The sequence below is a fragment of the Suricata suricatta genome, chromosome 15, assembly GCF_006229205.1.
Source record: "Suricata suricatta isolate VVHF042 chromosome 15, meerkat_22Aug2017_6uvM2_HiC, whole genome shotgun sequence".
In the NCBI taxonomy this organism is placed as follows: domain Eukaryota; kingdom Metazoa; phylum Chordata; class Mammalia; order Carnivora; family Herpestidae; genus Suricata; species Suricata suricatta.
This window is the reverse complement of record NC_043714.1, coordinates 41,610,828-41,633,939: the sequence shown is the minus strand read 5'-3', so window position 1 is coordinate 41,633,939 and position 23,112 is coordinate 41,610,828. Positions and strand designations below refer to the sequence as shown.

Genomic DNA, 23,112 nt, shown 5'->3' with positions numbered 1-23,112 from the left:
GCCTCTTTTGATGGGATGGCGCTCCTGTTCCCCAGGGTCCCCAGGGCTCCCCGTGACACAACATGTGGCCCTCACGTCACTCACGGTCATCACCCTAGGCCCTAACGACTTGAGTTTGCCAAGCCTAGTGCAAGTACATGCTTTTACTTGTTCCTCCCTTGTTATTCCTGGAGCGCTTTTACACACCTCCATTAAAGCACTTCCCTTGACAGACTGTAGCAATTTGTTCACCTTCTGCCTTCTTCCCTCTAGACCATGGGCGCCTGAGGACAGGGCCTCGCTCCTCTACCCCTAGAACTTGGCATATGATTTGCACTCAAAAACTGCTGGGGTAATAAATGAATTAAGAAACAGATGGATGAGTGCTTTATTTAATTATAGTGTCATATGAAGCTACAATTTACCAAAATGTAAATCATGCCCCAGAAGAAATGTTATATTTTTAATTATAATTCTAATAAAGAACAGTATGGATACCATTTGTTTTATGCTGGTAAAGTACATTTTAAAAACACATATTACCAAGACAATATATTTTCTCCATTTTTCCCATAAAGACAGGAGTGGACTGCCAGTAATTTTCTAAGGATAAGACGGGCAAAGATGAAACTTGCACTCTCGTCCATCCTGTGGGTATTCTTTCATTAGAAGGTTACTTCCCCCACTAACCCCCTATTCATCTTTACTTTGGATCCTCATACAATACGTGGGGCCTGATGAAAAGTGAACTTGGAAAAATTAAAAAATGTTAACACGTTGCCTTCAACATCCAATTGTATTCAACAATGAAACTCCAGGTTAAACATTCTGGACACAGACTATGGTTTAGAAAATTTTTGCTAGGATGCTAAGATCTTGTCTTTTTGGTTTGGGTAAAATGAAGTTCAACCACCTGAGAGAGATTCCCAGGGATGATCTCTTATGCAGCATATCTAAGCAACCCTGAATTTCAGACAACATAACTTTTACCTTCAACGTGTTGGTCCTCTTCATTAGTGTGAATCACCATTTCCGTATTAGCTCCTGTTTCTAGAATTCCGGCCGGATGCTCCACGCTTCCAACTACTCCTTCCAGTTGAATCTGCTCCATGTTTCCCGGACTTTCAGGAGTTTTATGGAGCAAATCATTGTTTCCAGCTGTTTCCACAAACTGACTTTCTTCCAATACTTCTGGTGTTTCACTCTCTTTGGGAACTGCTTCTAGAAGTTGGGAGTGCTCATCTTTTCCCAACGTTTCTTGAAGTTGCCGCTCTTCTGCCGTTTCCACAAACTGACCTCCTTCCAATCCCGCTGGAGGTTCATTCTCCTTGGGAGCTGTTTCTGGGAGTTGGGTCTGTTCACCCTTTCCCGTTGCTTCCTGAGGTTGTAGCTCCCTAGCTGCTTCCAGAGGAAGGACTTTCTCAGCTGTTCCCACAGGGGTCATCTCTCTGGCAGTCTGTGGAGCCTCAGGACCGTCCACTGCTCCGGGACAGGCCCTCTCTCCTGTGGTCCACAACGGCTCATACTTGGTGTCTGGTCCCACAGATTCGGTCTCCACATTTCCTTTTAAAGACTGAGCCTCTGTCATGGCTTCTATGTCGTTCTTCTCTTCTCCTGCTCCGGGGGTATCATCTTTGCCACCTGGCTGAAGTGGCCCAGATTCCCTGGGTCCCCCCAAAGGCTGGGTGTCTTCTGTAGGTCCTGGGGGGTCTGCAGCATCGTTTGCCAGGGGCTGTTCCCGGAGGGATTTCACACCGTTAGCTGTAGACACTGCTGAAACCTTGAGCTTCTCTAATGGGGGAGTACTTTCCTTTTGTACCTTGCCATGAAGAGTAGATGATTCTTTTCCCAGCGTATGTGGTTTGGGTTGGGCAAAGCAGGACTCACTTTCTTCTGTGGTTGAAAAATACATATATAAGGTTACTTTTTGATCATTCACTAGACAAAGAAAAAATACACATTGCTGGTTAGTTTCTATCCTCAGAAAATATATCACTATCAAGAAGTAGATTTAAGAGAGTCCTGTGGTGGGGCACCTGGGTAGCTCCACCAATTAAGCGTCCGACTCTTGATTTCTGCTCAGGTCATGGTCTCAGGGTTCGTGAGATCGAGTCCTGCATTTGGCTCTGCACTGACAGTGTGGAGCCTCCTTGGGATTCTCTCTCTTCTTCTCTCTCTCTCTCTCTCTCTCTGCCCTTCCCCCAACCCAAAATAAATAAACTTAAAACGAGAGTGAGAGCAAGAGAGAGAGAGAGAGAGAGAGTCCTGTGTACAGTTGAGTAAAGAGAGGCCATAGCATGACCCAAACATTCCCCAAGTCACACTTCTTTACTGTGTTCGGCTCTAACACCTCATCTTAAGCATTAAGACCCTCCCAAACTACAGTGGTTTCTTGTTTGCTCCTTAGACACCTTCCCGTATTCCACATAAGCACATTTCACTTTGCTTTTTCTTGTGTTCTTTCCCCTTCTCACCCGTTCGCCTCCTTAGCCTTAGTAGAAGATGTCAGTGTATGTTTGGGGGCTGCTATAGAGGTCTTGCTTTTTCCCAAAGCAGAATGGGCCTCAGTGAAAGGAAAGGGCCCCATAACAGAGAAGCTCCACTAGGTAAAGATCAAGGTGTCTGGGACGGAAAATGGCAGGGACAGTTCAGTCTGTATTTTGTTTCATTTAGGGGGCAGAAATCAAGAAAGAGTTGGGAACCATGTATTTTAATTCTGGCTCTTCCTCCAGCTTTGTGATCTTCAGGACCTAGCTCCTAACTGTCACATCTGTAAAATGGCAGTGTGTTCCCCCTGCAAAGCTGCATGAGGCATCAACATTAAAGGCGGAACACAAAAGTGGCCTAGACAGGTAAGCAAGTTGGCCACATGATTATACTCTTTGACCCAGTAATCCTCCTTCTGGAAATTTATCCTAAAAGCATTAATGTCAGGAATGTATATGTATTTTTGATATGTACATATCATCTCAGTAATCTTTTTTTTTTTTTTAATGTTTATTTATTTTTTGAGAGAGACAGAGCATGAGCAGGGAAGGAGCAGAGAAAGGGGGAGACACAGAATCTGAAGCAGGCTCCAGGCGCTGAGCTGTCAGCACAGAACTCAATGCCAGGCTCATACTCACAAACTGTGAGATCATGACCTGAGCTAAAGTCAGGAGCTCAACCGACTCAGCCACCCAGGTGCCCCTCAGTATTCTTTATAATTGCCAAAATTGGAAAACAACTTAAAAGTCTAATAATTTGGGGAAAAAATATTCTCCTGGATAGAATATTATTGCATTGTGGAAAAAAGATGATTATGAAGACCATATGAAACTATATTTGGGGCGCCTGGGTGGCTCATTTGGTTGAGCATCCAACTGTTGGTTTCAGCTCATGTCATGATCTCATGGTTTCGTGGGTGTAAGCCCCAGGTCTGGCTCAGTGCTGACAGCATGGAGCCTACTTGGGATTCTCTCTCTCTCCCTCTGCCCCTCCCCTATCTCTGTCTCTCTCAAAATAAATATTTAAAGCTTTGAGAATATATTTATGATATAAGTTAAAATATTGGCAGACACAGTTGGGTTAATCAAATGAAATGATGCATACAAAGTATGTGTTAGCACAAGGTCTGCTGTGCACTTAGGCGCTCAGTAAGTTAGCTATCGATTTTATATACAGTATGATTACAGCAGTTCGATGATTGGAAGGCAAACAGGGAGGAAGAGAAAGTAAATCACAAATAGAGCATGAAAACATTGAGAAAAAATAAGCCAACATGTTTTTTTTTTAATTTTTTAAAAATGTTTTATTTATTTTTGATACAGAGAGAGACAGAGCATGAGAGGGGGAAGGGCAGAAAGAATGAGACACAGAACTGAAGCAGGCTCCAGGCTCTGAACTAGCTGTCAGCACAGAGCCTGACGCGGGGCTTGAACCCACGGACGTGAGATCTGACCTGAGCTGAAGCCGGAGACTTAACCGACGGAGCCACCCAGGCGCCCCAAGCCAACATGTTAAAATGGGCCGTTAGGGGTGCCTGGTGGCTCAGTCGGTTGAGCGTCAGATTTCGACCCAGGTCATGATCTCATGGTTCATGGGTTCGAGCCCTGCATTGGGCTCTGTGCTGACAGCTAGCTCAGAGCCTGGAGCCTGCTTCAGATTCTGTGTGTGTGTCTCTCTCTCTCTGACCCTTCCCTGCTTGTGCTGTCTCTCTCTGTCTCTCAAAAATAAATAAAAAACAGAAAAAAAATTAAAATAAAATAAAATAAAATGGGCCTCTAGGTAGATATACTTCTACATTTTTCCCCAAAGATTGTTTTCCTTTTCTATTTTTTTAAATCTTTTTTCCCTAAGTTACTCCCCACCCCAGCTATATATGCATACATATATACTGAATCTCATTTATCTAATTAGGATGCAGATCTTATATCTGCATCTCAGATCTTCTCTCCCATTTCCCCTTCCCTAGGGGCAAGTATTTTAATTCTTGATATTTCTTTTCTATATCTCTAAGCAAATTGCTACTTCATGATTTCTCAGTTTGGGCTTTTCAATGAACTCCCACTATGGAAAATGAAGGCTTCAGTTCCTTCTTTCCCACCTCTATCACCCGCACCCTCTCCCATTACACACGAAATTTCCTTTCAATTCAGCAACTGTATATTAGCACTCATTTAAAATAGTGATCATGTTGTAATTTGGGTAAATCAATATTCAAGGGTATGTCCATAGAATGACTATGTCTGCCAGGAGGAACTGAACCAAACAGGAAGCTATTACTTTGCGTAAATTGTATTTCCCTGAAATAGTAATTGTCATTGTCTCCATTTCCTTAGTTTATGTGTTAGCATTAATTCAACTCACTGCCAATTGTTTCTCTTCTTAATATATGTGTTCACTCCAAATCATTTCCCACCCTGCCTCCAGGGCTGGGTGTGAATTCCTGGGTGGAGGGTAATTCAAGCTGAAACTCAGAGAAGCAGAGTTTGGGAAGGATGTGGGGAAGAGTCAGGCCCCCAGCTGTGGGCCCCCCGGGGGTCATATGCCAGAATCGGGAGAAGGCCTATCCTTTGCCTCTCCCTCAGGCCTCATCATGAAGAAAGTTTTCAAATTAATAGCACTCAAGACAACTTAATAAAAGTGATTTCTCGGGCCTACAAAAAAATCATTATGAGAAAACAATTCATTTAGATCACAGAAAGGATGTTCTGGAGACGGTTGTCTAAGGGAATTAACAAGGAAATGGGTTAATATACTAATCACAGATGTCTGCCAAATTACATTTTCTGGTAAAATGGTTATTACAGTGATTAGTACTGTCAGTTAAATGAGATGAACTGTGCCAGCTGTGGGCACATTTTAAAGGCATCGTTCTTCTAGAGCAGAAAGCCACGGGGGAAAATATGTCAACACACCCGGAACAAAGTCACTCAATTTTAATCTTTGAAAAACATATTATGCTATCAGATTAAGTCAAGTATTTTTCTCCAGAACCAAAAGTTTTATAAAAAGTTATTTATCCACAAATAGTGTCACAAGTATCTGAGTGATCTATCAATGTTTGCCATAACTAGAACATTTATGCCCACAAGCACAGTATCAATATTCATTCTTAGGTACTTTTCCTCATCTTGTTAATATGCTTGAAGTAGGCAAATGTCCTCAAAACATATAATATTTTTATTACATAACCTGAAAATGGTCAACCAAACTGGAAAATATTACAGAAGAATGCCATGGTCTCTAATATTTTTCTAAGGTAGCTCAAAGGAGATAAAACATCTTAAAAATGATCACCAAATCTTAGGGCACCTGAGTGGCTCAGTCAGTTAAGCATCTGATTCTTGGTTTTGGCTTAGATCATGATTTCATGGTTCGTGAGTTCGAGCCACACGTCAGGGTCCGTGCTGGCAGTGCAGAGCCTGCTTGGGATTCTCTCTCTGCCCCTCCCCTGCTCTCTCTCTCAAAATAAATAAATAAATTTTAAAATAAATAAATAAAATAAAATGATCACCAAATCTTTTTTTTTTAATCACCAAATCTTAACTATAGAGGAGAAACTGAGGATACTGGAGGGGAGCTGGGTGGGGGATGGGCTGGATGGGTGCCGGTACTAAGAGGACACTTGTGATGGGCACTGGGTGTTGTACGGAAGTGATGGGCCCTCAGTTCTGCACCTGGAACTATAATATTGCGCTGGATGTTAACTAACTGGATTTAAGTAAAAATTTGGGGGGGAAATTAAAAATAAAATAATCACCAAAAAAAAGAGAAAATGTTATAAGTTTAGTGACACACTCATTTTGTATTTATTAATTAATTGCATTCTGCTTGAATTTTGAAATGAATGTATTTGGAAATAATAATTGCTTTTTAAAATTTCTCCTCTTTTTTAAATGCTTCTTTACTTATTTTTGAGAGAGAGAATGAGGGAGGAGCAGAGAGAGACACACAGAATCCAAATCCTGAGCTGTCAGCACAAGAGCCTGACGTGGGGCTCGAACCCATGAACTATGAGGTCATGACCTGAGCAGAAGTTGGACATTTAACCGACTGAGCCAACCAGGTGCCCCTGGAGGTAATAGTTCTTAACTAATAGCCCAAAAATTCTTTTTTCCTATATGAGAGCAGAGTGCAATTTGTTCTAAAAGACAGGACAGAGATCATATGACCTTGAAAACAACACCCATCATGTAGTGGGTTTGAGTGCTGATTCCTGTACTCACTAGCCTGATTAAGTCTTTTGTGCTTCAGTTTCATAACCTGTAAAATGGGAACAGTATCAGCAGAGCTGTGAGGATTCTGTGTATCGCACTGCTAGTGGAAAGCACTCACACAGTGACTGGTACCACTGAATGACAGTCCCTGCTAGCCATTGCCAGCATCATACCTCACTTGATGGCCCTAGAAAGGAAGACATTATGGTGGACAAACAGAAACATAAGGTAATTTCATTCATTCTAACACCAATACGTTTTTCTAAGCTTAGTCAGAAAACAAGAGAGATCAGAGTAAACAACTGAAAAGGTGGGAAAACAAATGGTAATTTCAAGCCACCTCTCAGACAGTACAGCAGTGGAGTCTACGGTTATCACAAACACTTCCTTTCAGGCACCAGACTGCATATCCTTCAGAATGTTCTGATCCCCAGCTACTGAGGGATGTATGATTTTTGGATCTGTTTGACCTCCTTCCTCTTCAGAGCAGTGCATTCGACTCTTCTGATATTGGATGTGAATCCTGATTTCACCATTTATTCAACTGTGTAACTAGACAAGTTCCTAACCTCTCTAGACCTCAGTTTCCTTATCTGTAAAATGGGGATATGAGAGTTGTCTTTCAGGCCTCTTCGGAGAACTGACTGAAGTAATAAGTGTAGTTCCCCAATATGGTGTGTGACGTGAGAAGGTACTCTGTAACCTGGGAGGCAGCACACAGCGATGCAAGTGCGGGTTTCTCACTGTACAGTGCATCCTGCGGACAGGCTAGAGAGAGCCCAACTCTAGCCTCTGTGCACCTGCAGGCTGCGTGTGTCAGGGGCAGGGACAGCATCAGTTTCTAATTTCACAAAGGTCCTGCATGGTCTAGTGGTAGCCCCTGTCAATAAATTACAGCTAACTGAGCAACACAAAGTATGAATTTCAACATTAAAGAGCTTGGATAAATAAGTCTCCTAAACACCATAAAGTTGCCAATGTTGACCTACAGAATTGTGTCGTTACCATGGTAAGTTTTAAAATGTGACTACTGATCAATAATGGCATAGTATTCATAATGTCAGCATGGCTTGACTGGCATTAATACAGTCCACTGATAGCTTTTATATAAATAAATATCTTTCATTCTGTTTCTTGGCTTTGATTTCACGGATTCACTGATTTCAAGTATTCAAGTGCCTACTATATGCCTCCTCTGAGCTGAGCAGTTTACAGCAGTTGACAAGGAAGATCTAGTCCCTGCCATCCTCAAGTTTACTGTCTGCAGGGAGATTCAAATAATAGCTACTTCCCTTACTAAGTACAACTAGGTACCTATGCATCACCTCCCACCCAAGAATCTCCACGTGCTCTGGGTGGTTTTGTGAGTCCCAGATGTACCTCCTTGAGGTAGAAAAAGGTACTGCATTATTTCTTCTAGCCCTCTAACTTGAAGCACGGAGATTTTTTGTCCACACACAGGAGACATTCTATGCCTAATCTGTATTATTACGTAATAAATATTGTGGAGAGACGCATTGTTTCCACATCCAAAGTTCTTTAAAGATGTGTCTGTTTTCTGAACCCTACATTTTATCAAATCACACACTGCTCTGGGCCTAATCCTTTGGTGCTCATTATCTCTCTTGATTTTGTTGTAAGTTGATCCATGCACAAATTTGTTGTGACAGCTGAACTAACAGAACCCTGGTTGTAAGCACCGTTGTGATAGGCACACAAAGAAATTAAATACTAGGCAACATTACAGAAGGGATTAGAACTAAAGCTAACATACCTGAAATTCACATTATGATGGAAGCTTTTCAACTCAGTTCATTACCCTAATCAGAAATGAAAAGTTTTGACCCAGCAAGGAGAAAACTAGAGTTCAATATTTCCTATCCCATGGCTATGACCTATCAGATACCCCAGAGACCTCACTGGTTTGTCTGCTGGGTTTTCCAGAGAATCAATGAGAAGCGGGGAGAAGTGCCTGGGATTTTCCCCTCCTGCCACCATTTCTAGGTTCGTGCAGCTTTTGAGTTTTGGGAACCCAGCTGTAACATGAGTCAGCCCCAAGGGAAGAGTCTACTCATCTTCTTTCTCCTTTGCTTTCTTTGCTTTCTCCTCACTTTCATCCTATCATTTATCCAACAAACATTTGTGGAGCTATGAGTGGTGCTCTTCAAGATGTTTCTGTACTCTTCGCTCACCAAAGTGTGTAAAAAACACTTTCCTCGTGTGTCGTGGCACAAATGGTAAACCCCAAGGGCACATTCTGTCAGTCAGTAGATGTTTGCAAGGCATTCATGTTGAAGAGAGGTGAACTTAAGCAATACCCCATGAAACTGAAGTGTGAAACCATCAGGCAAAAAACCTAGAGATGGTAAATAAAAATTGGAAAAGCCATCTTTTTTAAAAATAATTTTTAAAATGTTCTTTCTTTACTTATTTCTAAAGAGAGAAAGAGAAGGAACACGGGCAGAGGAGGGGCAGAGTGAGAAGGAAAGGGAGAGAATTCCAAGCAGGCACAGCACTGTCAGTGCAGAGTCTGATGTGGGGCTCGAACTCATGAACCAGGAGATCATGACCTGAGCCAAAATCAACAAGTAGGATGCTTAACCAACTGAGCCCCACCCAGGCATCCCTGAAGCTTTTTTTTTTAATGTTTATTTACTTGAGAGAGAGAGAGAGAGAGCGAGCGCACACATGAGCAGAGGAGAGACAGAGAGAGAAGGAGACAAAGGATCTGTTAGCACAGAGCTTGATGCAAGGCTCAAACCCATGAACAATGAGATCATAACCTGACCTAAAGTCAGATGTTTAACTGACTGAGCCACCAGGTGCCCTGAATAAGTCACCTTTTTAAACAGAACTACCTGGTTTGATATATGTAAACTTAGTTTTGACCATCACAAAGTAAATTTAATGAAGTCTGAAGGTAAAACTAATGTTGAGATTTGACTATAGAGAGACAAGAACATGTAGTTGGAGAGACACTTCTGGAACACTCGAGGAGCATACATGGAGGTGCAGGCCCTGAAGATGCGAAAGGCTAATATTTAAAAACTACAGAGCCAAGCAATGACTGAGTCACCTCCTTTAGAAATAATTGTCCAATTTCATTTTGTTTCTTTTAGACTTCTAGAAGACAGACTCTTAGTTCAAAGAAGCTGTTGCAGAAAACATTTTTTAAATGATCAATAGTATTCACCACTAAAAAGCATGGGGATCCAACATTTGGCTTAACCAACGGAGCCACCCAGGCGCCCAGGGAATCCAACATTTGGGCAGAAATCTAGTCTCCAAAACCAAAGGCATCTCGATGAGCCAGGACGAGGAGGGAGAAAGTGAAGCTCGGGTCTCTGAATGGCACAAGTTGTGACACCACCAACCTGAACAAGCCTTGTGGCTGATGTTAACTGAGGCGCTTTGCCGTGAGCTTTTTGTGGATTATCTCATCCAGTCTTCCTAAAAACTCTGCAAGGCAAGCCCATTGTTATCCCCGTTACACAGCTGAGGAGATTCGGACACAGGAAGGTCAGGAGGCCTCCTCCAGGAGGGGTGCACAGCTAGTGAGAGGCACAGCGCAGATTCGAGCCCGAGGAAGTTTGATTCTCCCTGAAGGTTTAGGGACTGAAAGGCACATTGAGGTCCTAGAACTTGCACCATCAGCATTACCCGGGAGTTGTTTTTTTCATGTGTTTGTTTATTTTGTTGACTTGCAGGTCCCACCCCAGATCCACTGAGCCAAAAATCTGTGTTTTGACAAGATGCCCATGGGATTCGGTTATCCATGGCAGCGCTCTGGGGTGCCCAGGGGGAGGCATAAAGGAGCTAGTTAGGAAACACTTAAGTGGATGGTGAGCACATGAAATTGTCGAGCCTGGTGTCCCTTGTTCTCCTCAGGCTCTGCTTCCCATCTTCAAACGTCTGGCGTGGCCTCCGTCCCCATGCTGGCGTGCCACCGTCGGCACGAGAGGTGAGCTGGGTACACTGATTGAGCCACGAATCAAGGGCCTGGGCTGGTCTAAGTGAGCACCACCCTGGAGAGGGGATTTTTCTCAAGCTTCTTTCATTTCACAGAACTGGCTGAGCTTGCCAAGCCTCTACCTAGAAAAAGAGATCTTCTAATTCCTCCTCTGAATGTAAGGTTAAGACATGTTCTACCCTGCACTCTAAGAGCTGTGAGCAAACGGCTACACCGATACGAGCCGGCTGTTCTCCCAGCTCGGTCGCTGTGCCTGGGCCTGCCTCCGGCAGGTGCCATGGATAACACGCTGCGACCAGGGGCCGGGCTCTGTGCTTGAGAAGCGTTCCCATGAGCAGTTAGCAGATCTGCAGCTGCCACAGAATAATTTTTCAACAGAGCAGTCCTATTCACATCAGAAATGTGGACACCCCGTGTCCCCGTGTGTCCCCAGCAGCAGAAGAGCAGTGGCAAACTAAGTAGGAGCCCAAGTCTTTCAGCTGACGGCTGCCATTACTCTCTCAGGTCAGGGACCCACCTTCAGTTCAGATGCCTTTGTGTCCATGGTAAGGAAATGGTACAGATCGCATTGAGGAAAGTGAGGGAGTTCCTTTCCCAGAATGAAAAGCCACTTGTAACTAAGAGCACAAGTCTTCTCCTTACAGTCCTCAGCACTGTGAGGCCAGCATGGGGCTGAAAACTGAACTGAATGAGCTTCTTCATAAAGCAGGGCATAAGAAAAAGCTTTGATCTAGGAAAGGGCTCCTTTGACAAGGAATCATAGAAATGACTAAACGAAAAGATTTCAGTAAGACTAGAGTGTAAAACAAAAGTCTACATTCACCCTTCTTCAAGCTTCAGAGTCTTCCAAAGGAGGATTAGAGAAGCTTAGGAGGCAGTCATAAGTCACACTGAGAACACGTTCCCTTGAATTGATGTGATGTGATGTGCACTTTACCTCTGAGGTCTTCCTCCCAAAATGCACAAGCCTAGGAGTGTTGTAAGAAAAACAGCAGACAAATCCCAATTGAGGGATGGTCTATAAAACACCTGACCAGTACTCAAAACTGTCAAGGTCATCAAACACAAGTCTGAGAAACTATAATAGTCAAGACGCACCTAAGGAAACACAACTAACTGCAATATGGAATCCTGAATGGGACCCTGGGACACAAAAAGGATATTAGAGAAAAACTGAGGAAATCTGAATAAAGCATGGACATTGGTTAATAATAACATATCAGTGGGGCGCCTGGGTGGCTCAGTGGGTTAAGTATCTGGCTTCAGCTCAGGTCATGATCTCACGATTCGTGAGTTTGAGCCCCGCATCGGGCTCTATGCTGACAGCTCAGAGCCTGGAGCTGCTTCAGATTCTGTATCTCCCTCTCAATCTGCCCTTCCGCAACTCATGCTCTGTCTCCAACATAAATAAAAATATTAAAAAATATTTTTAAAATAATAATGTATCAGCATTGGTTCATTTATTGTGATAAGCCTGCCCTACTCATGTAAGATGTTCATAATAAGGGTGTGGGGGGAGGACTATGAAAACTCTCTGCATTATTTTCATAATTTTCTATAAATCTAAAACTTTTCTGAAATAAGTGATTGTTTTTTAATATAGCAACAAAAGTACAAGAGCACATAATCTAGCAATATAAGATCTGATAGCTTTAGAAAAACCATTTCATAAACTTTAGTCTTTTGCATTCCACTTTCATGATTGTTTACTATTTTTGTACTACTTGTGTTATTACTAACAATATATTTTTAAAGACAATTTTTTAAGATTTTAAAAAAATGTTTATTTATTTTTGAGAAAGAGAAAGAGACAGAGCATGAGCCAGGGAGGGGAAGAGAGAGAGGGAGATACAGAATCTGAAGCAGGCTCCAGGCTCTGAGCTGTTAGCACAAGCCCGACATGGAGCTCAAACCCACTAACTGTGAGATCCTGACCTGAGAGGTGAAGTCGGACACTTAATCAACTGAGCCACTCAGGTGCCCCTATTACTAACTTAATATTTTTAACAGTTCCTTTCCTTTTATAAACTTACCAAAATGAAAATGTCAGGAACTCCAGAATCTAGAACTTGATCTTAAGGAAAAAACCAAAACTCGATCTTGGAAAAGCAATAAAGAAAAGTCGAGATTTACTAAGATTGATGTTAATGACAATTTTTATTGAGGACTTACTAGACAATATTCTAGGTGGGTCAGCAATTTGTGTGTGTGTGTGTGTGTGTGTGTGTGTGTGTGTGTGTGTGTGTAAATGGACAGACAGTAAATGTTTTCAGCTTTGCTGGACTTGGGGTCATTATTGCAATTACTCAACTCTGTCACCATAAGAAAGCAGTCATGTGACACGTAAATGAATAGGCATGACAGTGTTCCTGTAAAACTTCATTTCCAAGTAGTGGGCTGGACTTAGCCAACAGGCAAGTTTGTCAATCCCTATTCTAAGCAATATTTAGGCTACCGCTAAGTGTGTTATATGTATTAACTGATTTTATTCCTTAGAACAAGTCTATGAAATAGGTACTCTTGTTAATCCCATTTTACAGATGAAGTCACTGAGGCACAAGGAGATTGAGTGGCTCAAAGTCATACCACCTATAAATGATCATGAGCGAGGATTTGAAGTGAGTCAGACTCCAGACCCACATTCTTAATCAGCACCCTATACTGTCTCCAGTATGTTGAAATTCACACACACAGAAACATACACACATTCAAAGTATACAGGTAATCGGAACCTCTCATAACCATCTAGTCTATACAGGCTACTACTCCAGTGCAAACAAAGGAAAAGGAAAGTAGCCAAAAGAAACTATGTGGTTCCTATAAGTCTTAGGAAAATGGAAACGGTAAGAATAGCGCCCCTCCCCAAAATCAAATAAAGAAAAAAAGAGAAAGACTTCCTTATAATTATCAATGACAGCAAGGACCTGCTCCGCTGCCCTAAGGGCTGGGAGAAACACTGGCACACTGAAACCCATTCTCACAGGTTGGGACACTCTGATACACACAATGCAGGGACAAATATATTTCTGTCACCACCAACAGAAGAGCATTAGGTGGGCAAGGCTGAGAAGATAACAATGACAGATCAACCAGGGCAGTCTGCAAAGTGTGGAATGTTCTCATCCTGCAGGGACCCTTTAGGGGGAGGTTTTAAAGGCAAGCCTCTGAAGAATGCATCTTCACTGAACGTAAGGACAACTATATTACAGGCTTGAGAAAGTACTATCCCCAAATGGGAAAACCTGGTGAGGGGAGCAGACATTTAATTGATAGACAACAATAACAACAAAACAACTTGGTTTGATAGTGGTGCATCCAAGGAAGTGGATGTCAAGAACATTTCTCTTAATGGAGAGGAGACAGGTCCACCACTGAGAGAGAGGGGTCTGGGAAAGGGAGGGGGAAACTGGGGGAGAGGCAACAGGAACAGCTGCAAAGAAGCCAGGAACGGCTAGCGGGGCTCAGGTCACAGAGGAGGCTTGTTGAGTGGCCTCTTGAACATGAGTTATTTCCACCTTTGGCTTATGAGGTCATGTTCATTTTATATCTTTCTCAGATGTTAATGGTGCTATTTTGATGGCCACTTTGTCATGCTCTACACTGTCATGGCTACAGAGTACATTGTTTTTAAATGAAATGTGAGTTCTGGTGACCCTGTAGTAGATCAATAGGGCAGCGGTGTCATTTTGCTGTCTACGGATGCTTCTTGATCTTCTTGCATCTTTTCTACTTAATGTACATTTGGACACTCCATGTGTCTAAACCAGCCTGATATAATGTGCTCATCTCAAGCAAGTTTTCAGAGCCATGCAGATTTGAAAGTCAAGAAGTGTTCAGTATGAATAAAGAACATGTTATTGGGTCTTGAGCTCTTTGGTCTTCTTAGAGAAGCCAGGATAGAGGAGCAGCCATAAGGAATGGTTGAGTATGTGGTCCAAGAAAAGAGGGTCATTCCTCCTAGGTGTGGGACTCCAGCCACACAGTAAACCACGGCCCAGCCCAGTTACCCTGGGGACCCACAGCCCCTTGGGCCCTTCCATGGGGAAAAGAGTGATGTCAGCTGAATTTCCCCTACAACACAGGCTGCCCTTTCTTTTCCTTGCCTTTTTCCAACGACCACCCCTTGTTTCTGAGTGCACTACCGTTGCCTGGCCTATTTCATTTGCCTTCATAAAGCACTTCCCATGGGTGTTTAGCTATTTAAAACAATGTGGTTTTTCTTTGCAATCTTCATCATTAAAGGGCAAACCTCTGATATCCTTGAATATATATATACAAAAGAATGAACTCCAAAGCCTGACGGCAACTCCTAAGGAGGGGTTCAAAGAATGTGAACAACAGCAATACCCCTGGGAATGTAAAGAAGCTTCTTTTCTTTAATGTTTATTTACTTTTGAGAGAGAGAGAGAGAGAGAGAGAGAGAATAAGAGAGGTAGGGGCAGAGAGAGAGGGAGATACAGAATCCGGAGCAAGTTCCAGGCTCTGAACTGCCAGCAGAGAGTGACGCAGGGCTTGAACTCATGAACTGCAAGATCATGACCTGAGCGGAAGTCAGACGGTTTAACTTACTGAGCACCCAGGCACCGCTGCAAAGAAGCTTCTGAGGTCATTTTGATACTTTCCAGACCTTAACACTCACTTGGAGAACTATAGTCTGGAATTTAGCTTAAAAAAATTACCTAGAACTACATACACTTAAACACACCGGCTTCCGAAGCCTGGCCAAGTTTGATGCTTTTTATCAGTTTTGGTGAGCCTTTCAGTAACTTCCCACAACTCTGAGGTTTTTATTTTAAACTTGATGCTGTAAAACATTAACACAGAAGTGAAACTGCATATTAGCTGGGACATCTGGCAACCTGACAGGAGCATGATTTAAAAGAACACAATGAAGCTTTGTTTTGCTGTGTTGATCTACTCCTAACTGATTAGGAGACCCTCTTCACAACCCACTCTTCCCAAGCCCACCTCCACCAATGTTGCCTTCCAGTTTCTGTTATTACCTGGGTCCTGATTCCTACTCTCCCTCTGCTTTCTTTTTTTAAAATATAATTTATTGTCAAGTTGGCTAACATACAGTGTATACAGTGTGCTCTTGGTTTCGGGAGTAGATTCCCACGATTCATCAGTTACATACAGCACCCAGTGCTCATCCCAACAAGTGCCTTCCTCAATGCCCATCACCCATTTTCCCTTCTTCTCTGCCCGCCCCCCGCATCAACCCTCAGTTGTTCTCTGTATTTAAGAGTCTCTTAGGGTTTGCCTCCCTCTCTGAGACTATTTTTCCCCTTCCCTTCCCCCATGGTCTTCTGTAAAGTTTCTCAAATTCCACATAGGAGTGAAAACATATGGTGTCTGTCTTTCTCTGACTTATTTCACTTAGCAAAGTACCCTCCAGTTCCATCTCCGTTGTTGCAAATGGCAGGATGTCACTCCTTCTCGTTGCCGAGTAGTATTCCACTGTATCTGTAAACCACATCTTCTTTGATCCATTCATCAGTTGATGGACATTTGGGGTCTTTCCATAATTTGGCAATTGTTGAAATCTCTCTGCTTCTCTAAGTAGTACTCTCATTCCCCTGAGTCCCCATCTCTGTCAATCCACCCCTTCTCTCATCCACCCACCAAACAGATACGGATTGTGTTTTTCCTACAGGAAAGGCCACACGAGTTATTTCTATTTCTAGTGGGACTAGACTCCAGATGGAACTGGACTGTGAAGAGTAGGGGCTCCCGGGTCACACATCCTGGGCTTCAGCCCCATCATTGCTAGCTCTGAGATCCTGGATGAGTTATTTATCCTCACGAAGCTGTAGTTTCCTAGCTGTATTTGGTGATACAGATGTTTGCTCTAGAAGGCTCTTGTGGGGATTCAGTGAGATTACAGTCCAAAGTACCTGGAATCAAGTGGAGCTCTTACCTTGTCTCCTGACTTCCCTATGCCTGTGTTTTGATGTGGCTGCACTAATCTGGAAAATCCTTCAATTTTATAAAAAACTTACTGTACTGGGTTTTTTTTCTAATTTTTTTGTAATGTTATTTTTGAGAGAGAGACAGAGTGTTAGCAGGAGAGGTGCGGAGAGAGAGAAGGAGACACAGAATCTGAAGCAGGCTCCAGGCTCTGAGCTGTCAGCACAGAGCCTGATTCAGGGCTTGAACCCACAAACCGTGAGATCATGACCTAGGCTGAAACCAAGAGTTAGACGCTTAACTGACTGAGCCACCCAGGCACCCCTTATATTTTTAATTTTTTTAATTTTTATTTACTTTTGAGAGTGAGAATGTGTGGGCAGGGGAGGGGCAGAAAGAGAGCACTGTACTGTTGAGGAGGGTGTAAATTGGTACAAGTTTTATGGAAGGCATTGGGCAGATATCCATCAAAATCAGGGATTCACATACCTTGTCACCTAATAATGCCATTTCTGGGAAATTATTCTACATCTGCACTTGCACACATTCAAAATGGTGTATATATAAAGGAATTCATTGTAGCCTTGTTTGCAACAGAAAAAATTGGAAGCAAACCAAATGCCTATCAATAGGGGACTGGTTAAACAAATCACACAACGGATTATTAAGCAAGGGTAAAAAAGGAGAAAGATGTTCTCTATATATCAAGATGTCGTTCTTGTTAGATGAAAAGAACAAGGTGGAAAATAGTGGATAGAATACATTTTATAATGAAGATGGGAGAGGGAAACAATATTTACAATGTATAAACAAACTTTGGAAGAATATTAAAAAACCCACCTAATAAAAGTGATCACACCCATGGGTGTGGCAAATAGGCAGGAGGTACACTTTCACAGCAGGCATTTTTCAACTGTTTGCAAATTTCTGAACCACGTATGAAATCCCCCCCCCCCGTTTTTAAATGTATTTATTTGATTTTGAGGGAGAGAAAATCCCAGTGAGGCTCCACACTGTTAGCACAGAGCCTGACATGGGGCTTGAACTCACAAAGTGAGATCTAAACCTGAGCCAGAATCTAGAGCTGGAAGCCCAATCATTTGAGCCACTCACGCACCCCCATGTGTGCAATTCTTATATTCCATTTTAATTAGCTTAATTAGCTGTATGTAATAACCACCCTACCACAAAAACTCAAATGTCCTCCATGTGCCAGGCTCTGGAGGGGACACACATACAAGACTTGGTCCCTACTTCAGCATTTTCAAGAAAGAAACCCCATTTATATAACATCTGCATGCAAGGAAAGCCTAATAAAAGACGTTTTAATCTTGATGATGTTTATTCTTCAATTACAAAGAAAAAAATGTTTGCCTACTTAAGACTAAAATGTCGCTGTCTGAAAATATTGATTGAAGGCTGAAGGTATCTCTACAGGACAAAGAACAATTCACACAACAGCGTGAAATTCAAGCCTTATCCTATTGCCTAGGTGACATGGATTCCAAGCAGCTAGCAAGAGTTCAGGTTAGAATAAACAAATGATTATAGTTGAGAGTGGAAATGTACACATTAACCTAGCAATGAATTTGTCAATAATCACCATCTATTTACTTTGTCAATGCTGGTGCTTAAGCTGTAAGAGCTCAGGAAGGAGTCTTCTGGAAACAGATGGCATTTATATTAGGAAAGAGAAAAGCAATAATTATGCATGTACATAGAAGGCTGGCAGCAGAGGGAGGTTCGGATACAAAGACCTAGACACCTGTGGGTCCATTAACGTCTGTAAAATCAACAAAACCTTTGTGTTCAAATTCCATCAGATCCTCGGGGCTCTGAAAAGAACAGAAATTTTGAACAGAATATTGCCCTAATATTTAGAATTTGCTTCCACCCACGTAAGAAATTTCTTTCTGGAAAGAAAAGCCTCTTTCCTTTTCACTCATAGGTCTGACAGGAGAAACTTAACAGAGGACCATGGGGGAGGGGAAGGGGGAAAAAGAGGGAGAGGGAAGGAGGCAAATCATGAGAGACTCTAGAATACTGAAAAAACAAACTGAGGGCTGAAGGGGGAGGGAGAAAGGAAAAGGGGTGAGTGATGGTCATGGAGGAGGGCACTTGTGGGGAAGAGCACTGGGTGTTACATGGAAACCAACTTGACAATGAACCATAAAAAAAATTTTTTCTTGATTGCTTTTCAGATAGTGTGAAGAATAAAAACTTCTTTGTGTTAACCAAAAAAAAAAAAAAAGAAAAAAAAAAGAAGAAGAAGAAGAAAAGCCTCTTTCCTCACCACATTTTAAGGCATTCAGGAAAAATCGGTACATGACTACCCTGAACCTGGCCCTGTTCTACACCTTGAGCAGCGCTGGATAGTTAGTTAGTTGACTATCCACCTGTGCCCTGCCCCCCACACCCCTTTCCCTAGTCCGTCATCTGGTATCTGATGGGTCAGAGCAAACTTATCTGTGTGATCAGTAGAATGGATTTTCCTATTCAGCCTAACAGCAACCTAGCCAAGTAACTGCTATCTGATTTAAATTTAAGTCCAGAAAATAAACAGCTTCATATTTTAATGCTATAGGATTTCTGAGCTATGAGAGATCTCAGGGGTAATCTAGTCCAACTCATTATTTAATGATTCTTTCGCTTATAGGCTAATATTGCATCATGAATAACAGTTCTTAAGCCAGTGACAGAAAATTCAGTTGGGCAGAACTGTCAACACAAATCCAGTCTACAGGCTAGTTCACATATTTTAACATCAACCCATAGGGTTTTAAGGTTGATATTGTGAGGGCCACCTGGGTGGCTCAGTTGGTTAAGTGTACGACGGGCACAGGTCATGATATCCTGGTTCATGAGATCAAGCCCTGCATCTATTTATTTGCTGTCAATGCGGAGCCTGCTTTGGGTCCTCTATCTCCCTCTTTTTCTGCTCCTCCTTCCCATGCCCCCACCTCAAAAAGTAAATAAACATTAAAAATATTCTTTTAAGGTTGATCTTGTGAATTTAAAGAATCTCTGGTATGATATGAAGATTATCTGTATCTCTGTGGGAGTGCACTGATGGTTTCTCTACACCTATGTACATCCAAGGTTAGGGGCACTGGGTGTCTCAGTCCACTGAGCATCCAACTCTTGGTTTCAGCTCAGGTCATGACCTCACAGTTCATGGGTTCGAGCCCCTCACTGGGCTCTGTGCTGGCAGCATGGAGCCTGCTTGGGATTCTCTCTCCCTCCCTCTCTCTCTCTGTCCCTTCTCTGCTCACTCTCTCAAAATAAATAAATTGACATTTAAAAAAAAAAATCTCTAAGGTGAGGGGCTCCAGGGCAGCTCAATCGGTTGAGCATCGACTTCAACTCAAGTCATGATCTTGCAATTCATGTGTTCGAGCCCCGCATCGGGCTCTGTGCTGACAGCTCAGAGCCTGAAGCCTGCTTCAGATTCTGTGTCTGCCTCTCTCCCTGCTCCTCCCCTGCTCACACTCTGTTTCTCTCTCTGTCAAAAATAAATAAACACTAAAAAATTTAAATGTCAAAAATAAATAAACACTAAAAAATTTAAAAAATAAAATAAGATTTAAATCTAGTTATCATAAGGTGGTTTAAGGAGAAATAAGTCAAGCTCTAGAATCAGAGTACCTGAATTCAAAGCCCAGCTGTGGCTTTTAAGAGTAAATAACTTGCCCAAAGTCACAGGGCAAGTTACCTGTGAAACGGAGATAACTGTAAGACTTAGTCATAGTATTGTCATAAGGATTAAATGAAGTAATTCATTCAACAACTATATGCCAAGTATTGTTAAGCACCAGGGGTGCAGTGAGTAAATGCATATACAGGACACTGAATAAACTTAGATTTGTTCATCTAAAAGCTCATACACACAGATTTAGTATTATACATAGGGTTTAAAGAAGTTTTGAGCTGCAGAAACAGGAATGAATTATTTATTGGGTCTCTAAGATCATGGAGTTGAAATGCTGATGAACACACAATAGTATCCAATTACAAGAGAGTATTGAGTGATTGGGCATCAGAAGCAAAATACACCTGTTGACTGATTTAATATGGGCATTGAGCAGTTTATGCAGCGTATTAATTAATTTTCAAGGCACAAAAACAGGTTGTCAGGTGTTTTACTATTTCTTTCAGAACAACATCCGTGAAAACTTAGAGCAATGATGAAAGCATGAATAAAAAATGGCAAGGTATGACTTATGTTGACAGTTATTAATACTGGTGAGAAAGCATTGTTGTTTTTTTTGAACAACGTTGTTCATCGTTTTTTGAGAGGATTAAAAACCCGTTACCCCTATTGGATACTTTTGCCCTTCCCTAAGAGTAACATTCCCCACAGTCATTTTTTTATCAAAAAAAAAATCTATAATGATTTAGTTCTCTGCTCTTTAAATCAATATGTTACTCATGGGGTATCTGGGACCATATCTTATCAGGGGATAAGAGAAACCAAATATGGTGTATCTTTTTAAGTATCACTTTTCCTCAGCTTTTCATATTGAAACCAACAAGGATTTATCATGGAATGCAAAATCTACCTGATTTCATGAAATAAAATGAAACACTGAAGAAACTGCTCCTTGTACTAGCCTCTAATTAATTACTTAATTAATTAATTAACTTTTTGCACTGGCCTCTTGAGACCGTATTTGGGGTACAGAGGCTTTCTTTAGGAGAAAGGTCAGCAAGTATTGTACCCTAGGAAATGGATATTTCCATCACTTCACATTGTTGTCAGAGACAAAGGGTTTGGAATCACACTCATACATGGCTTTAATTACTTTGCCTATTTCTAAACTTTTTATTGCTTTCTGTTATCTACTGAAATTAAAAATTGTCACACACCATGAAAATGAATTCGATCCAACATACTTCTAACTGGGCCATGGTGTCTAAACTTTGAAATAGCATTCACGAAAATCCTGAGCTCTCTACTACAAAATCAAAAAGGAAGACATTTCCGTGTTATTGGGATAACACAGGATGCTAAAAGACCTTTGAAAAGGAATTAACTCGAATGCAAATTTCCTCTAGAGTTAGCCTTGAATATGACCGCAAACTAATTTGAAGGAAATCTACTTAACCTTCAAAACTTGATGCAAAATGTTAGCCATTCAAAATCTAAGGCGTGCTTATAAAACCCATTCTCCAGTTCATGAATCTGCTCTTAACAGGATTTACCACAGTCAGAAACGTGCCTTAATCATTTAACTTGTTTACCGCCTGTCTCTTCCATCCCTGACCCCCAGAAGTAGGGTCACTTCCCAGGCACCTGGTGATCACATAATAGACGCTCAAAATACATTTGTTGAATTTCAGTAATGGCCACTTTTTATCGCAAGCATATTCGTCAAGAAACACTGAAGCGGAGGATAGGGGAAAGTGTATCTGACCTCTTCAAAAGTGCAGGATCCTACTTGATGGAGTGAAATGTGCATCTGTGCTCTCCGCACGCATCCTTTACCATCTCTGATGCTGAAATGCTGACGGGAAGGCAAGGTCTTGGCAGAAAAACGGGGATCACGTCTCTCCTTACGACCAGAAACTAATGGTTCGCAGGGAATTTGCAGCTTTATACGATCTGAAAGTTCGTACTTTTAGGAGATTAAATAGCACCTCTTGTAAGGGCGGGAAATTACTCATCTGTTTAAGGGGACCCCGGGCCAAGCGCCGAAGGGATTTAACGCCACCTCCCCGAACGCCCCGCGGACAACCCCGGGGCCCGCCCTTGGCCTCCCGCGTCCCGCAGCGCGCGCGCGACTGGGGCGCACCGGGACCTCCACACCGCAGCTCCAGCAGCCGCTCCGGGGTTCGGGAGGGAGTGACGCTTTGCCCTGGGTTCCGCCCGCGTCCTCGGGGAGCAGCCCGCCCCCTGCCGGGCGCGTCGCACCTTTCGGACCCCTGGGGAGCAAGCCGACCCCGAGGCCCGGGCGAGGGTGGGGCCGGGTCCCTTGCTCACCGCTGCGGAGCCTGCCGCCGTCGCCGGCCTGGTTGAGGGCGCTGCTGGAGCAGCCCATCGCGAGCAGAAGGGCGGCCTTGTAGTTGAGCGCGGACACCGGTCCCAGCGTGGCGCGAGCGTCGGGCCGGAGCTCGGATCCCGCGCAAACCACCCCCGCGGCGCCGATGCTCCTCTGACTGCCCGCAGGGCACTGCGGCTGCAGAGCGCAGGCGCACAGCAGAGCGCCGGAGTGCGGGGCGCACCTGCGGAGGAAGGGTTGCCGCCCCGAGGTGGAAGGGGCCAGGGGGCGGGGGAAAAGGGCAGAGGAAGACAGGAACTGGGCACCCGTGGGCAGAAGGTGAAGGGTAGGGTAAATGAAGAGAGGAAAAAGGCCACAGAACAGGACTGATGTCCCGGAGAGAGCGAAGGACTGGGAGGGCTCATCTGAGTCATCACTAAATAGCTGGGGTGGGGGGAGGAGGCGATTCTGGCCCGTGGCTATTGATTGGTAGACTCGCTTTGGACGGCAGTCGTGTTCTTGCATAACGGCAGTTATGTTACCACAGGGAAGTTTGCTGTTGATATACTATTTA

General features: G+C 43.0%; 1 protein-coding gene across 1 annotated transcript in view; it reads right to left on the bottom strand.

Moving 5' to 3' along the window:
• Positions 1–22,769, bottom strand: part of ERICH5 (glutamate rich 5) — a 24,830-nt gene extending 2,061 nt beyond the window's left edge. The window contains exons 1-2 of the mRNA XM_029923702.1: positions 22,541–22,769; positions 970–1,872 (exon numbers count right to left, since the gene is read on the bottom strand). Coding sequence (XP_029779562.1) covers positions 970–1,872; positions 22,541–22,598 — 961 coding nt within the window. The 5' untranslated portion in view covers positions 22,599–22,769. The remainder of the gene's footprint in view (positions 1–969; positions 1,873–22,540) is intronic.
• Between the last annotated feature and the right edge of the window lie 343 nt (positions 22,770–23,112).